Genomic DNA, 18783 nt, shown 5'->3' on the forward strand with positions numbered 1-18783 from the left:
GGGACTTTAGACAGGGAGGAATTGGGAAATTCTTATACATTGGAATAATGTGAAAGTGGCCAAGCATTCTTGGAAACTTTTTATAGTTCCTGTAATAAAAGGTCTATGAAGGCTAAGACTGGTACACAAAGAATCTTTTTTTCCTTCTTTCTTACACCATATTTAAAAATCAAAGTATCATAGAGAGTTCTTCAAAGGTGTTTGACTAGTCCTGTAAAGTCTCACATGTGTAGGTATGAAATCTGAAGGTGGGGTGGCCACTATGGGTACACACTGGGGATAGTGCTATATGCTTATAATATACATATAAGCATAATAAAGTTATTTCAAAGCACTGCATTCAGTACAAATATGAATCTACAGTGTTAACTCTCTTAACCAACAAAGGCATAAAATTTTATATGGGATACATAGGCCACCAAATGTGGGGAAAAAGTGAAATGGCAATAATGGACACTCAAAAAAGACAAAAGAAAGATGCTCTTGGAGTGAAAGCTCACCTACAGTCTAGGTCACGATGGAGGAAAGCTCAGTGTCACCCAGTCAAACCAGCTTTTAGAATCACAGCCAGTTTCCAAAGTGTCTGTTACAACCTGCCTGCAGCATGCCCGGCTCCTGTCCCCCATTTCCAGAGCCATGTGGCCTGTGTTTCTCTAGGTACATGCTTCTTCCATCCACCATGGTTTGCCCAGCTTCTGGCCCAGCAGGCTAGCAAGTAAGGAACAATCTCTCAGTTTCCCATCCTGGCCATGTTCCTCCTCTTTTTGCCCTGCATACCAAAATTGGATGGTATTGAAAAAGACAGCAGACCTCTTCCCAGAATTAAAGAGGCTGGATCGCAAAGGTCACCCTGAAAACAACAGGGTGAGCCTTAGAAGAATAAGGAAAGTGCTGTGCAGGTGGTGGTGCAAAGAAGAAATATTAAACTAGGCAGAATCCCTGCATGTGGTCATGACTTTGTAGGCTACCTATAAGAGAACTCAATTAGAAATGCTCAGACAACCCTATTTATTTAGCCTTTTATAAATGCCCATCATTACTGTAATCAGGTATATGAATTTCACTAGTTCAGCAGAAAGGATCATAAATTGTAAATGCTGTGGTGGAATGGAAATAAGTAGTGTCTGGTATTAAAATGTGGAACCATAATCTATGGTGACTAAGGATAGTCAAATCACTTCAGAAACTAGCACCTAAGGTCACATGCTGAACGAAGCATTTTGAAGGCTGAGATAATACTTTTTCACTCCTACAACTCTCTTATCCATGATCTCTGGTGAATTAATAGCCAAATTTCTTCTTGGGAGAAAATCGCAGGCTAACGAAGCGTATGTGCCAAGCCTAGAAGAACCTGGATTTCCTGACTCCCTGTGCCCAGTCACGCTGCATTGCACAGGCACATCCTCACACGCGTGCCCTCACCACAGAGAGGCCATGGCCCCGCGTACGTGGTGTGTGCAAGGTCCCAGGCAGCACCAGGACGATGGCAGCTCCTGGGCAAAGCCATCCCCTCTCAGGCTGTGGGCACTGAGCGAGAGGCATGAAGGCACAAACAGAATGGTGGGATCTCAGAGAAAGGAAGCAGTAGGGCACACAGCCCTCGAGTTAGGCTCATCCACCGCTCTATGTGAGGTGTAGGCTGATGTTAAATCGCCTTTAAGTGTGCAGACAAATGACTCGTCCTCCCCAGTCTTGCAGGCAGCCGTGGAGCAGAGCTGGGCACCGCCTCGCCCAGCGCTCCTGGCAAACTGACTGACCGACCGACTGACTGAAAGACTGACTGACCGACTGACAGACTGACTGACTGACTGACTGACTGACCGCTGGGGCCGGGCCCGCTGCGGCCTCCCCGGGCCGGCCGGGTGCAGGGCCACCTCCATGGGGCTGCTCGCCGGCCGGCAGCGCCCTCGGCTGGGCGACGAGGGGAACGTCGGCTTTCTGCCTGCCGGCCTGCTGTGCTGCCCTTTGGGCCGGGAAGGTCTCAGATCTGGTCCTGTCGGCGGAACAAAGCTTCCCCCCGCAGCTGGGGAAGCTCCGGTGGAAACCCAGGTCTCCAGCGAGAGGAGCCTATCCATCCCCATGTGCCTCACACAGCACCAGTCCCTGAGCCCTGCCCACTGGTTCCTGGTGTGCCATTCCCCATCCCCATCACCTTGTCACCTTCACCCACTCCACCACATTGTCCCTTCCTCTGTTCCCTGGTCCCATAGGCACCTAGCACTGTTTGCAGCCTTCTCCCAACTTCTCCTCTCACAAAGCCCAAACCTTCAACAATTCCAGTGCTTCTCCCCTGCCCCATGTGTGTTACGGGGGCAGCACACCCCAGGAGCTGCTTGCTGCAGGGCCCCCAGTCTGGCTCGGGTCTGCCAAGCCCCCTGCATGCTCACCCGGCTCCAATACGTGTTGCTGTGACCCCAGCAGCGACTGCCATGGCAGCCAGCAAGAAGCCAGAGCTATGGTGTCCTATGGTAAAGCATTGCTTCCAAGAAAAAGTGAAATTTAGCCAGAAAGATGTGGGCTACTCACTAGTCAAACCCAATATACTATAAAGGAGAAACTTTGAATATTTCATTTGGATGCTCTCTGTTTTTCTTTTACTGTGTTGCAGAAAAATGGTTCTTTTCCAAACATTTTTGCATTATATGTGACATACTAGATGCTTTCATACATGCTTTAAATATATTAGCTAGATGTTCTTTCCACTAAAGATTTGTCATTGCTAGAATATACCTAGCGTTCTTCACAAAGCATTAGTCTCAATTATTTTTTCTGCTTGAAGTTGTCCACAAGATGAACCTTTAAAATGACCAGTGTCTGCTTTTCATACCTTCTGAAATTAGAAATGACCATTTTCAGGCTGGGAACTGGTGTGATTCAAAAGGTATGTCAAACAGGACACCCTCATCATTTCTCAGCGGTTGTCACCTAAATGGTCTCATTCAATGTAAATCAGAAAACGTAGCAATCTGGCTTATGAAGCAAAATGCTTTCTTTGGCTTTCTGACCAAATGTAGGGTGGCAATAAAATTAAATCTGGCTTTTTGGAAGGGGAGGGAGCATTTGCCATCTAGCTATGGGCCCTGCAGTTCTGGTACGTCCCGTGCTCCTGTACATTGCTGCCATCTGGAGCTACAGCCTCACCACACCGCAGAGCAGGCAGGGCAGCCGCTGCACCGTGAGCAGCTCTGCTTTCTTTCCCCAGACCTGCTGGCCACAACACACATTTGCAGTTGTGATTTTTTAAGTTGAAATTATATATATATATATATATATATATATATATATATATATAACTAAACTCCAGTTAAGCGGTATTTTGGCTGTAGCAATTAGGAAAACCACAGTTTTCCAGGGTATAGAGCAGGGCATTAGGAACAGTCTGATCAGGAAACCACAGAGACCCACAAGGAGCTTCATTGCTGCCATCCTCTAGCTCATTAGTGTACAAGAATTGTGTGTGTTGTTTTTAGCAGCTAAAGAGTTATTTATGGCTTCTATGTTCTCAAGCCAAAGTGAGTGAGGGGTGCAACCAGGGCAAACGCATCAGAGCAATGCAAATCACTGACAAGGCATCATGAATGCAAGCTGAGCAGAATTTAAATACAATCCATGAATGAGAGGAAAGATTTGCATGAAGGAAAGAATCATTAGAATCTGATTTAACAAGCAGTATATAAAATGGGCCTTTGCAGCTTAAAATGAAGCAAAGCACATTCACGTTATACATTCTTAATGAAAAAAAAAAAAAAAAAAAAAAAGGAAAATCACAAAAAAACTAATTTATTAGTAGAGCTTGGAATGGAAATGGTTTTCACAGAATACCTTTAGATCCCGATTCAGAAACTTGTGCTTGATTGCTTTCTTGAATAGAAGTGGATCATAAGCATGTAGGGTGGTAAGGACTATTTAAGTGCATGCCAAAGTCCTATTGATTTCAGCAAGATTTTATAAGATGCTTAAAACGAATGTACGCCTAAATGTTTTCCTGAACTTTTTTGAGCTAGGGTTTAACTCATAAATTTACACAGTGCTTTCAAATGCAATTCCTTTTGGGAAAACAGGATAAATGAGAACTACATATTTATTTATTTATGCATTCATGTCATAAAAATAATTTAATGAAGAATAATTCAGGGTAGAATTTCCTGTAAGTTTCAAAAGCCAATAGTGAAAAATCTGTGGAAAACGGAAGTGATTAACATTTACTGAGCAACTTTTGTAGGTCTTGTATGGGTTTTATCCCAACTAAATTATGGAAGATTTTAGATATAAGGTATTATATAGGTAATGGCAGTCTATTGGAAAAGGATATGTTATTTTGCGTTGTGATATATTCTGTCTTTGAGAAAGGTAAGATAAATTGCTTTTAAGACACTCCTGCTGTTTATCATTTCCAGTCAGTGGTCACAAACACTAGTCAGAACAAATTTTAATTTAATGCCTCCTATAATGCATTGTGTCTACCTCTAAATGTCTTGTCTTTTGATGCAGTGACTGAGGTGGCAGGTCCTGATGTGCTGTTTTCCTGGTAATATCTTTCTGTCAACACTGGACAATATTTTAGTTTTTATTTAAGCGTTAGTTGAGCTGTGTAATTAGTATACTCCTAGCATACTCCTGTAGAGCTACAGCACTTCTTTTTATGCAACTATGGTTTCTCTCAAGTAAGTTATTAGCAATAATACACACAAAAATTACAAGAACTCAGTCTGCCAATCTGTGTCAATGTTGACTGTACTTGTCAAAGTTAGACTTCGTGTCAATTTTGTTCTGGCATTTTGTAAGATTTCAGAGTGTTGCAGAGGAGATTTTCAATATGTCCTTTTGAAATCTATGAAACATATGACCACTATGTTTTTGTTTTTCTGTTCTTTTCCTAAAAAAATCTGCTATGAAAATGTTTGACAAATGATATTTCAGCTCAAAGCAATGCTATTCTCCTGAGTTTGCTTTCTTTGTCTCTTTGGCTGAGCAAAAACAATATCCCATTTGAAGAAAGGTAGCATTCTCTTCAGTAACATTTCTCCAGCTGTGATCATCGCTCAAACATTTCCTGATATTTTCATCTTTTCATTTTTTCTTTATTTTTTTTTTCCCTTCTAGCACCATGCTTGGCGAAGGCTGGAGGTTCAGCTCTAGACTAGTATACCTAAATGCAGGTAGATATCTAAACATTTTTGTTGTTGTTGTTTTTAAATGTAAGCTATTACCTAAGCTCCTGTTGCAGTTAATAGTGTCAGTAACATAGCTGGTGGTTCCTGGAAAGTGAGTTAGCTCCCTCTAAAGTAAACTTGTGGGTCTTAACCCAGTTGCCCAACAGAAGCACCCAGTGGTATTTGAGTCCTGGAGACTCCTGTACACCATCTATCTGCCTCTCCAAAACATCAAGGGTCTCCCATAATTTTATTTCATGTCTGAAAACCCCAGTTACCCTATAGTAACTCCAATAAGGTAGGATACCTTCTTGTGGGCAACTGATTGGAGCTGGTTGTTGGCTGAATGACAGTCCAGGGAGGGATTTGACCGGACCTCTGAGACCAGTGGGAGTTGGACACCTACCTCAGGGGTAGGCCATGAAATATAGGTGACTTCATCTTCAGCTGAGCCCCACTGAGACAGTCTGATGATTCTTTTCATCAGTCACAGCTCTGTTGCAAGATTTCATTATTTTCTCAGTGGTATATCTTTTAATTGCTGTTTCCTCAAGTTTTACACTTTTCTTTCTGGGCTCTATTATGTCTTTGTACAAGCTGATACAATCTCTAGTTTTGATTGTTCAGTAGAGAAGTATTTTCTCAGCCAGTGGTCTGGCAGCTTTGTCCCTCTTTGACCCTGCACGTTGTCTGCCAAGGATTTGGGAGGGTTATTCTTGATGGGGCTTTTGATTGAAAATCATAATTAATTTGGTATAATCATAATTTATTTAAAATGTGTTCTTTTAGTATCACCTATTTTGGCAGCTCCCTTATCTGCATTGGTATCCATATACTTTTTTCTATCTCCTTGCAGTATATTCACTTCTCTGTTTTTTATTTTATAGTTTAAATGTTGTTTTGATGCTGCTTCATTTCCTGGCAATATTTTTAGGGAGGCTACTGTTTACTTTGGCTTGCTTCTTTTCTTCAGTTTCCTTCATTTATCCTGACGACTGTAGGTTGGCTTAATGTGCTTCACAGTGTAACTTTAAACCATGCAAGTTCCATCAGTTCCTCTAGAGAGCAGCAAATATGTTCAAATAAAATATTAACGTGATTCAGCCTAATGTTCCCTGAAACACTCATGATCTTTATTCACTGAGCTAGCTAAGTATTGATGAAGAGCAAACAGCTATGAGGAATGGAGCTGTGAGGAATGGAGGCCCCTTACCCAAGTGTAGCATTTTTAAGTATTGCCTGTGAACTGTCCTCGCACTTATTTTGGATGCAGCCCTCTCCCCTAAAAGTCCTGCTTGAGCTTAACCCCTGCTCACCAACATCTTATGGCACAGGGGAGAAGGAAAGCGAGGCAGGAGCAGCCTGGGCCGGGGACCAGACTTGGGTGCCCGCCAGATCCGTGGGCATCGTGTCCTTACTCACACAACACTGGGAGCCAGGAGGAAGCACTCAGTTCCCAGAAAACACCCACATGTTCCCTGTTCCTCGTGGCCATCAGTAGGTGTCTGACAGATGGCGGTCTGTCTCCGGGTGTGCACAAGGGTTTAAGGGAACTTGGCACCTGACAGCGAGCCACAGATTTTTTATTTATTTTTTTTTAATGAAAAATAGTCAAAGTAATGAAAAGTCTTCCCAGCTGTAGACCTCTACAGACTAACACCACCATGTGTTTGGACCTTAATAACACATAAATCTGTAAAAGAAGGACAAAGCCCCCTTTGTTCTTTAAGATCGGTCTCCAAAGCAAGATTGACAGCTGCCTGCCTAAGCACTTGGATGGCTGACACAGAAGTAACAGCAAAGTGAACTCATTCTAATTGGAAAACCCATGAAAAACTGCTTTCAAAATTCTCTCATGTTTGCAGGGCTGTTTTTGGTAGGGTTTTGTGATAATAACGTTTCTTGGCCTGCGCTCGATTTTGTACAGACTGTTTAAAGCAGCTTTTGCAAAGGTTTTCCTCTCAGATATAAGGCTGGCCAACTGAGCTAACGTAAGTCACCCCAGATCTCCAGGAAGCCTATAGCTACAAGCAGAGCAACCTTCCCTCACAGTTTGCTGTGAACCAAACTAAGTTTAAGTACCTCTCCTGGTGACATTCACTTCCAATTAGTGGGTACTGAGGTATAAAATAGGAGCCTCTTTCCCAAAAATAACAGCCTGAGCTCTGTTAAATGCAAAGAGTGCCAAGAGACAGCATGGGATGGACAGAAAACATAGTGTAAGAGCTACTGCCAAGAACACAGCAAAGCAAGGTGCTAAAATCCCTTCTGAAAAATGGACTTAGCATGGATTGAAACATGATGACAAAGGCCTGGGACAAAGCTGAAGGGGCCGGATGAGCCAGGAGGTGGATAAGGCATATGTGCATCTTCTCATGATTGCCTCAGGGACACTCACTTCACCCCAGCATGCTCACATAACATGGGGAAAGAGGGGTCAAGTCAGAGGGGAATGGCAGCAAGAGGGAATGCTCTGCATGTAGCTCAAGATCGTGCTTATCATCAGATTTTCCCTACTCTTTGGGTGACTGGCCTCTTTTATACCAGGTTCCTGCTTCTTCAGTAACTGCATGGCTGGTGGGCTGGAAAGTGGAGGCAGACCTTAAAGATCATCCCATTCCAACCCCCCTGCCACAGGCAGGGACACCTCCCACCAGACCAGGTTGCTCAAGGCCCCATCCAGCCTAGCTTTGAAAACCTCCATGGGGCATCCACAGCTTCTCTAGGCAACCTGTGCCAGTGCCTCACCACCCTCTGAGTGAAGAATTTCTTCCTAATATCTAATATCTACCTACCCTCTTTTACGTTAAAGCCATTATTCCTTGTCCTGTTACTACAAAGAGTCCCTCCCCAGCTTTCCTGTAGGCCCCCTTTAGGTACTGGAAGGCCACCATAAGGTCTCCCTGAGGCCTTCTGTTCTCCAGGCTGAACAATCCCAACTCCCTCAGCCTGTCTTCATAGCAGAGGTGCTCCAGCCCTCTGATCATCTTCATGGCCATCCTCTGTACCCATTCTAATCTGCTGTCATTTTCACTCAGTAAATTGTCCATCACTGAAGGCTTTTCAAAGCTAATCCAGTACTCAACGTGTTACCTGTAGAACCTGAATTAGACACAGCTCTCTGTCTTCCAACATGTCTATGTTGTGCATGGCACAGGATCAGAAAACAGCCCTTTGAGTGAGCACTGTATGTGGACTCCCATAACTAAATCATAGCTATAGAGATGGCCTGGGACATCCCACTTGTCAACACTAAATTTAAGAAAACAGAAATACAAGAAGGAAAGGCAAAAGCTAGTGATTAAGATTGTGATAGAAATGTAGGTGCTAGGTAATTGCAACATTGATGCCAGATAATATAAACTGTAAAGATACCAAACTTTTTGATCAGATTTTTGTCATGCTAAACTCATTTTTGAGAATTGTCATTGCTGTGTACCACAGGCCAACAGTTCATGCTATGACTTTGAACAAAGACCATCAAATTTGCAGAATATTTTAGCAACTCAGTTACAATATAAAAGCATTACATTGTGAAATTACTTCCCTATCAGTTGAACATCAGGCTATTAAAAGCAGTACAAAAGACAGAAGTTAAAGAGCAGCCTTTCAACTACTCAACTTTCTTAATTTTGGAGATGCATTTTTTTATTATCTTAAAATATTACAAGCAGTAATAATTTATCTGTTCTTCATTGTAATCATGACATTAAAATAAAATAATGTGCAATTAATATCCTCTTTAATGAGCCCTTCTAGGAGGATAATCACTGGAATAATGATGTATCACAAAAGGGCAGATAATTTTAATAACTTGAAAGAATACACTAAGGATCTCTACATTGTTAATTTCAGATTTAATACTTATCATGGTCTGAAGTAAGAGATTCTTGGAGAACAACTGCTGACAATGGGAAATTATGCATTCCCTAGACACCTGTCTACAGTGTATTTCACAAGAGAATAGAGTTACAGCTTTCCACTATGTCGGTGAGTGTAAATCAAAGTGATCCAACCTACAGTGTGAACAACTGTAGTGTGAACACTGAAAAAATATTGTTCATGGAAACCTTTAAAAAGCCTATCTTATTTTATGTTGAGAAATAGAACTGGTGTTTTTTGTTTGTTTTTGGTTTGTTGTTGGTTGTTTAGTTCATTGTTTTAATTGTGGTGATACTCAGAAACGCATGCTCATACTGCAGAAACTCCCAGGGATATTTGATTTTGCTGTATGCAAAAGATGGAAATTGCTGGTCTTTAATGTTCTGCAAGATATTTATTTAACAAGAGAAGTGCTATCATACAGTCAAAGATAGTAAGAGAACAGAATGGTTTTAGGTATTTTTTATAATTCTCCAATGAAAATTTTATTTCCATGTGGAAACTATTTCATTACACATTTCCTGACCTGTTCCAAGTCTTATTTCCTTTTTCTATAGTCCTTTGTTGGGTAATACAAGACTTGACGAGCACCACACATAGCTTACATGTAGTTCCATAAACCCATCACAGTGTGCAGCTAATACCTGCCCTGCAGTTCTGGCAGCCCTGTCTGAATGCAAGATAAAGCTTCCTGAGGGCAGTGTTAGGAGTATTGTGTCATCAAGCAGAAATGCTTTTTTTTTTCTGGAGTGGCTGGGTAAAGAAAAGATACAAAGACATGCTGGCAAACTTAACAAGGAGCTTTTGCAACATTATTCTTAGTACAAAGAATGTTCTGGAAGGACTCACAATATCAATTCACAAGTTAAAAAAATACATTTTTGCTTACATAGAAAAAAATGTTGTTACTTCCTTGTTCCACATCTATTACTTCTTTTACTCCCTCTTTAGGACATCCAGATACACTCACAGCACCTTAATATTTGGTGATATTGAATAAAAGAAGAAAATAGGAGGGATCCTCTTAGTTCCTTCTTTCGAACAGATCTTCTGTCCTGTTTCCTGCCCCCCGTTGTGGTTGCCTCTACCAGCAATGGCTTCTAACTTGCTTGAGCCAGGGAAGCTCAGAATAATACAAATATTTCTGCACATCTTCCCTTGGTCTCCCTTGCTAGTAAACCCAGCTTGTAAATCTGTCTTTGTAATTTAATAAATAGGACTTGGAAATAGTTATTAGAAGATTCAGAGACATTCCCTGAAGAGCAGGTTGTTGGTGCCAGAAATGTCTATTCCTTCTCATATCATACAAATCCTGCTGTTTTAGTAGGCAGTTTTTACAAACACGCTGTGTATTGCACTGACCCCGAATTATGAGCCAAAGGGTACGGGAGCAGCCAGGTCTACAGCTGAGTGGCACAAACAAGGCCGCAGTCTCACACAGAAACCACAAGCACAGTAAGGAAGAAGCTCATTTCACTTTCCACTTCTGACACAAAGAGGATCTTCTTGATTGGAAATGAGACTCCTTAGTGATTAAAAGATGTCTAGCTAAAGACACAAATAAGCAAATTGTGTCCAGCCACAGTGCATTTATTATTTATCCCATCCTATTTATATTTCACATTGAGGGATGTACACGACAGACTGAACCCACATTTGTTCCTTGCATTCCTTCTCACAGCTGAGAAGAGGCAGTGAATCATAAAAGGTTTCATTGTTACAGTGTTTTGTCATGGTATGTGTAATCAGCATAGACCCCATTACGGAGGCTTTGGAGGATGAGGAATTTAAATATTTTATGGTTTTCTGCCTATGAGAAATTTAATAATTAATGCTGCTTCTGTCCTGGAAATGACAAAACATACAGCAAGCACACATGATAAAAGAAACAAACACAGCTAATAAAGAGAAAACTATTACTTAGAAGGTAGCAATTAAAAACTTCTGTAGTGTACCTAAGGATCCTGAACTACTTTACAAAAGTAAATTCTGTCTCCAGGCCCAAAGAGCACCTCTGCTTCCTAACTTCTGAGGGGAAGCAGAAGATGAGGCATAATTAAGTGCTAGTCTTTACCTCATATATATGAGAAATGATGCACAGACATTATGAGCCAGACTGTCCCAAAGACGTCTGTACCCACAGGAGAGAAAAGGAAGAATGTGAAAGCTGTTTTCCCTTGATGTGCTGCAGCAAGGAGCCAGCTATTAAGCTATTACAGAAACTTGTTATACAGCAGAGCAAGGACAAGACTGGATCGGTGCCTGTTTTCCCTTTGCATGGGTCTAAATGGAGCTACTCCAGCTCCAGGCTGTGCCTACACCAGCTCATGCCACCCCCCAAGCAGCCCCATGTCACGGGCACTGCAAGCAGTATGTTCCTCTGAGCACACACTCCTCCACATCAACTCCCACTGATGATCTGCAGGTGTATGCAACCTTCAGCCCCCACTGACGGGTAGGTATAAGAAAATTCAGCTCACACACTGCTCTGCTTCACTGCTGGACCACGCTTATGTAAATGCAGTGGAATTAACATTGAAGGCAAGCACAAAGCATGATAATAATAAAATCTGTGATTCACTTCATTTAGACACATCTTCAAATGATTAGTGTCTGTCAAACAAAGGAGGTGAGTACTTTTGCATAGCTATGGCTGCTTTCTCCTTCTCTTGGGTTAGAAATCATCTTCCCTAAGCCCAGGTCTCAGATACTCACATTGTGGTTGAAATAGGTACATCTGGAAAGTGACTCACCTTAACTGAAGAGATGCCTTGAACAGGTCAGATGAATCATTCTCCCTACTGTAACAGGGAGCCTAGTGTGACTATTTCAGATTAATACATAACACTTTGTAGATGTGCCATCTGCACTCATGCATAGTGTCAGACGTACATGTAAGACGTAGCACATCTGCACTCATGCACAGTAAATAGTGCCAAGACATGGGCACTAGAGCTCGGTCCCTTGCACCACCAAGCTGTTAGAGCACGCCCTGAAACCATGCCGGCCCACACCTCTTCATCATCTCCTGGGCATCCTTCAGCTTATCACCAATCCCTATAGCAAGTGTGGGTGCAGCCACCCTGTTTTGCAGGCTAATGGAGCTGAGTAACACAGACATGGTCAGACTGTGTGAGCTGACCTCCGGGCTAGAGAAACGTACTGTGATTGTACTGCTAACTATGGTGGTTTTACCCAGCTGGGCAGCTGAGCTCCACCACAACCATTCTCTCACTCCCCCTCCTCAAAGGGAAAGGGGCAGAAAATAGGATGAAATGGGCTCAAGGGTAAGAATGGGGAGATCACTCAACAATCATTGTCATGGGCAAAACAGATTCAGCATAGGGAGATTAATGAAATGTATTACCTATCACTAACAAGCTAGAACAGCGAGAAACTAAAATAAAAAATAAAAACACCTTCCTCCCATACACCCTCTTCTTCCTCCTCCTCTTGAGTGGTGCAGTAAAATGGGGAATGGGGACTGCGGTCATTCCCTGATGCTTCATCACCGCTGCTCCCTCACGGTCCCTCTCTGCCTCTGCCCCAACATGGGGTCCCTCCCATGGGGTGCCGTCCTTCTGAACTGAGCCTGTGGGGGCTCCTCTCCACTGGCTGCAGCTCTTCAAGAACTGCTCCCACATGGCTCCGTACCATGGGGTCCATCCCCCAGGAGCAAACTGCTCCAGCATGGGTCCCCCACGGGCGGCAGCTCCCCCCAGACCCTCTGCTCCTGCGTGGGCTCCTCTCCATGGGCTGCAGCTCCGGCCTGGGGCCTGCTGCTGCAGGGGCTCTCCATGGGCCACAGCCTCCTCCAGGCCACATCCACCTGCTTCACTGGGGGCTCCTCCACGGGCTGCAGTGTGGAGATCTGTTCCATGTGGGACCCATGGGCTGCAGGGGGACAGCCTGCTCCACCAGGGGCCTCTCCACAGGCTGCAGGGGAACTGCTGCTGCGTGCCTGGAGCACCTCCTGCCCTCCTGCTGCACTGACCTTGGGGGCTGCAGGGATGCTTCTCACTCCTCACTCTCCCAGCTGCTGTTGTGCAGCAGCTTCTTCCCTTTCTTAAATCTGCTCTCACAGAGGTGCAAACAACACCGCTTACTGGCTTGGCTGTGGCCAGGGTCGGGTCCCTTCAGAACTGGCTGAAACTGGCCTTTATCTAACATGGGGCAGCTGCTGGACTCTTCTCACAGAGGCCACCCCTGCAGTTCCCCACCACCAAAATCGTGCCATGTATACCCAATACACTAAGTAGTGGAGGTGTACTCTTCAGTTCTAAATGATCCATAAGATCCACACTTTCTTTACACATTAACACTTTGCTACAAAACATTTATTTATATTTGTCACCATCTACTCTTGCCTGAATATCCTTTCTTAGAGTGGGCTTAGAGAGTTTAATATGAGGAGGTAAATTAACCTTCTAACAGTAGATAATGTACAACTATGTTTAAAAGTCACACCTTTCTTAAGTTCAATCTTTTGCAGTAAAACTAGGTTAGAGCAAACAAGTGTACACATGTACTCCCGGCAAAACAGGTCAGTCACATCAGTGACAGTCCACAGCTGTTTAGAGTCACTTACACCCAGTAAAGGATAAATCTGTTACATTTTCCAAAAAGCAGTTCCATTAATGTAGTATCCTTCAAATTCTTATCTGTCGTTTTGCTTCCTCCACAGTGGAGGTCTGCTTCTCCTTTTCCTTCAGTTAGCCAAACACTGCAAAGCAGCATGTCTCTGCAGCATAATTTCAGCAAAGGGATCCAGCTGAAACTACCCAAAACTTCTTCAGGGACGCAGTGATGTGTCCTGCCAGGCTCACTGTGTAGTGGCCTCTCAGGATTTTATACCCATTCTGACTTTTTTGATCTCAAGCAACTAGTACTACTATAGTTTGATTGTGCATCAGGATCCTTTAGCTCAGCTGAAGTGTAGTATCCTAAAAGCTTGCTCTGAACTACAGAGGAGGAAACTCCAAGGTTAGACTTGATCTGAGGTCTCAAAGTCAGGGCAGTATCGTTAATGAAACCTTGCTGGAGCCCAGGTATCAGCTGATGGCATGTAGTTCCTTGTTGGTCACCAGCACACAATGGTTCCTCAATATTATCTTGCTTAACATCAAGATCTCCCAATATACAGGGCTTCTTGCTGTTGCTGTTAAGGTTAGTGCTGGCAGTTTGCTGAGAGACCCCTTCAGGATGAAGAACAGTCTCCTCTTCCTCTTCAGAGAGAAGTGAGTGGGAGCCATCACTGATCTGGCTGACATTTGAGGCTTGACGGTCTTGATTTTGAGGTGGGGATTTTGGGCTGCCATGCTGTACTGTGGGAAGATTTACAATGCCCTCATCCTCTGCATGGAGGTTTGCCAGCAGCTTTTTCTTTTGGTTTCTTGCTGTCATTCTCCGGAGGGCATAGACAAGGTCAGCAAGGCTGAGCAGAAAGGACAGACTGGTGACACCCCAGATGAAAACCATCATGATGGACTTCTCAGTGGGCCGGGAGATATAACAATCAACTGTACTTGTACAAGGTGAATGGTAGCAAGAAAAGCGCTCAGGAACAAAAAATCCATAAAGGTAATACTGAGCAGCTGCAAAGGCAGCCTCAATTAGTGTCCTAAAAAAGAGATGAACAGTGTATGCCCCAGAAAAACTGAGGATACTTAGGTTCTCTGCATCACAATCTAATCCATTGACAAGAGCACTTCTACAAAGTTTCTTCACGTCTTTGTGACTTGATAAATCCTTATGGCCTCTGCGTCTGTACACCAGACAGTGCATTCTTACAATGTACGTAGCTACCTTGTGCAAAACATAAATGCTGAATGCAGCATAAGGTAGCAGGATAGACACAGTCTGAATGAGCCAGAACCTGAAGTGAGATATGGGAGAGAACAAGTCATAGCAAACATTGGAGCATCCTGGTTGCAGGGTGTTGCAGATGAAGCGCTCCTGCTCATCTTGGTAGAGTGGATAGCCTGCTAACACCACCACTGCCATTCGCAGCAGAATTACCAACATTAGCCAGATCTTTCCTAGAAGACAACAAAAGAAGGAGTCAGAGTACTGAGAGAAGAGAGAAGGCAGATAATGTAGTGAGGCTGTCTCTGTATACAAGGCATTTGAAAAAGCACCCCTGTAACCAGTTTCCTCTTGAAAAAGTACCTCCTTAGCTTTGTTTTGACTAGGACTGAAACTTGTGTGAATATGCATTAGCTAGCATATTCCATAACTTTCACCTAGACTTGAGAGTGTAGGAGTTTGACATGCAATAAAACAAGCCAAGTGAAAAAGTGAAACCTTAGCCTAACGAAAACACTCTGAACTTATCCAAATCCATTAGAAAGAAAAAAAAAAAAAGAGTGAATAATTCCATTTCTCTTACAGTTCTTACTTACTGTTGGTTTCATATTCCTGCACCTGGATTTTGTCCTATTTCAATATAGATCAGCTAACACAGCATGAAACTCTTCTAAATACAAAAGATTGTTTCATGAAGTAACATTTTTTCTTTGTCTTGGCTACAAAATCATATATAAAGTTTACTACTGCTGACAAAATCTTTCTGCTGTGTCTAGACTGATATTTACTCATGAGCTAGTTAAGGTACTACTAGAAAATTTATTTAAAATGTCGTATGAGTGTAAATTTGTGTGTGCACATGTACTCCAGTCATTTCTCTCTAATACTTCTTCTGTTACCTCATTTTCATCATATCTCTCCTTCTTCCATGACCTTGGCATGCTGCCTCTCTCCCTTCAGCTCCCTCCTGTCTTACCACCAACACCGAGTGAAGCCTTACAGGTCTGGCATTTCCATATACTGATTACTTTTATTTGTCTTTTCCTCAGTTCTTTCATATGGTTGTATTAGGTAAGGCTTGGTCTCATCCACTTCAGTGGGAAAGGTCAAGATTTAACCTTATTCCATCATGCCAACAGCAGTGAAATATCAGGCATTGCTACCCTACGTATCATATCTTTTGAATGAGACTTCATTTTTCATGACAGTTCTTGGAGGATATTTGGATGGGGAAGGTTTTATCTAAACATTTTTTTCATAAAGTTACACAAATTGCTATATTACTGACAAAGCTATTTCATAAAAAGATTTTTTTTTCTGGGCAGGATAGAAAAGTCTGAAAATAAACTGTAATATTGTCAAAAACTAAAAATATATTTTGTACAAACACATGGAAAAATTTAACATCTGAAGTAAAATTTGTGTTTGAATTTCTCAAGCTTCCATTTGAGTCCTGTCAATGTTTTCTTACGTGGTTTTGAAAAATTCATTTAATTTATTAATCACCTGCTTTAGTTTCAAATATTTAAATAAAGAAAGTAAGAAAAGGGGAAAAGGAAAACAAGAAAAAAGAAAAAGGGGAAGAGAGGGAAGAAAAAATCAAAAAGCAAAAAGAAAGGAAGAAGAAAAAAAACCCACACACCTAGGAACAAAAAGGACAAAAATCAAAATAAAACAACAAAGAGTGATGAGATTAATTCTGTACTGTAAGGAGCAGTTAAGAAAGTGGTTTTAACTGTAGATAAATGAATGGCAAGACTGAGTGACGAAGCAGAAGCGTGCTATATGCAGTTAATCACTGAGAAATGCACTGAAAACCTGCAGTCATTAATAGTAACTGTACATCTCACATGCATGCAATGTCTTAAAGGCAATCTGTTGAAGAGAACCAATACATATTCTGAAGGTGTTTTAAAAATCCAGATCCCAAAACATTTTTTCTACAAAATACAGGATTATTTACAGCCACAAAATTATATATTGTCTTGAAAAACATTCTTGTCCTTCCCATAAAGCTATTTCTCTGTAGTTGGTACTTAAACATTCAAATATTTCTGCAACATATATCTCTTAGTGTATTGAGCATGCGATTTGAATGCCCCATGTAATCCATCTGTGGCTAATGGACTTATGGGACTGGATCATAAAGCTGCACTCTGAAGTGAAAAATCTTCAATTGGAAAAATGTAAGGATATATAAACTATGTGAGGTATCATCATGAAAAGCTGCTGCTCCTGGCAAAATAAAGTATTATCTAAATAAATTGAGATCTTCCCATTTCATCTTTAATCACCTGAAATTTAGTCGTGGTTTTTCTGAATTTTCGGCTTCTTGTGTTTTGATATGCAGGCTGTGCTGCTGCCCTCTTTTTGACAGTGTTGGTCAATAGAAAGCACCAGCTGTACGGAATCAGTCATCTTTAGAAAACAATACTTCATACTTAGGTAAAATATTTTCCCTGTGAGGACCTCAAAGTGTGTGAAGCACATTAGTTAATTAAGCTTAAAATACTACATGCTATTTCACCATCAATTTTTAATTAGATCATGTACAATAGGGAGTGCTGCTTAAAAAAATCAATGGCTCCTTAGGAAGTAGTTTAGTATGACACACATTTTATCAAGATCCCCTCTGTGCACCACTGTCCCTAACGACTCAGCCCTCATTACCCACGCTACAACAAGCCCCTGCGGCTGAGCTGGGTGCTCCCTGCAGTGCCCAGCACAAACTACAGCACATGCCTGCGACCAGAGCAAAGGGGCTTTGAAAGGTCCTCGAAAGTCTTTCTCTGGTACACATTTTGCTCCAAGCAGCCTATGAAAGAGGAAGAGTGTCTTATTTAAATAAGAAGAAAAGGAAAAAAGAAACACTTGGACCACTGTTTGCTGATGAAAAATAAACTGTGATTTTATTGTTGTTGTTTGTTTTAAATGCATACGTACTTTGCTCATTTATAAAATTAAAGAAGAAAAAAAACAGTGGTAATTACAATGGTACTTAACCACAAACAAATGTCTTCCTGCTAAAGAGAGGTTTTTTCCTTCTTTAAATATTTTGATCCATTGGTGAAGCTACCGCATACATTCTATTGTTGGCTGTATGTGATATAAATGAAGTATTATTTCTGTGTGTTTTCACCATGATCCATACAACAGCCCATAACAGATGTGATCCAAAGCTCAGGCACAAACAGCCAAATTTGAAAACTATGCCAGAATTTTCTTCATAAAGTTCAGAAAATATCCATTGGAGAGGAAGCGGGAAGCTATTTAAGAAGAAAATAAATACACTAACCACTGTTAAACTGCATATCTAAATAATAACTTCTTATTTAAAGGTTACAAAGGGATAGTTAGAAATGAAATTGGACTATCAGTAGAACATTTGTGTGGCTTTGGGACAGGAGCAGTAAAACAAAGAGCAGAGCTTTTAAAAGTACTTACCTACAATTGTCACGTTATAGTTGAGAGTGACAATCAAAAATCCCAGTGAGTCCCAGCGCTCCATGTTCAGTCAGGTTCACCACGCTGCCGGCTCCTGATATCTTTACAGGTTTGGCATTTCCCAGGTAGGTTAGACCTAGACAGGGAAGAAAGAAAAAAGAAATATTTGGTAAGGGTCACACATGAAAACTAGAGTCCCAGCCACAACAACATTACTATTGCTGGATTATGTTGATGATTTGAACAGGACTGTTAGTTCTGGATATAGGAACAACACTTCCTAAGGGTTTAAATTTGTCTTGCTCTAGCTGCTCAGATCCCTCTGCTCTTACCTCTTTTGTGGATCCTCTGTCTGGCCAACTGCAAGCAGACAAGCAACAACAGGAGGGATCTCTGCCATTGTAGACTATTCTTACCCTCCCAGGGCATACCAGCCTCCTGGCATTGCTGAGATATTTCAGTGGTGAAAGACAAGGAGAGGGGAGAGAGGGAAGAAAAG

General features: G+C 42.0%; 1 protein-coding gene across 1 annotated transcript; it reads right to left on the bottom strand.

Moving 5' to 3' along the window:
• Positions 1–13883: 13883 nt before the first annotated feature.
• Positions 13884–18348, bottom strand: GJD4 (gap junction protein delta 4; the record flags this gene model as incomplete). The annotated part of the gene is made up of 2 exons (XM_082754124.1): positions 13884–15073; positions 18285–18348. 2 exons carry the CDS (start codon positions 18346–18348, stop codon positions 13884–13886), a joined length of 1254 nt encoding a protein of 417 aa, XP_082610250.1.
• Positions 18349–18783: the final 435 nt, after the last annotated feature.

The sequence above is a fragment of the Aythya marila genome (genome assembly GCF_965140915.1).
Source record: "Aythya marila genome assembly, chromosome: 2".
NCBI classification, from domain to species: Eukaryota; Metazoa; Chordata; class Aves; order Anseriformes; family Anatidae; genus Aythya; species Aythya marila.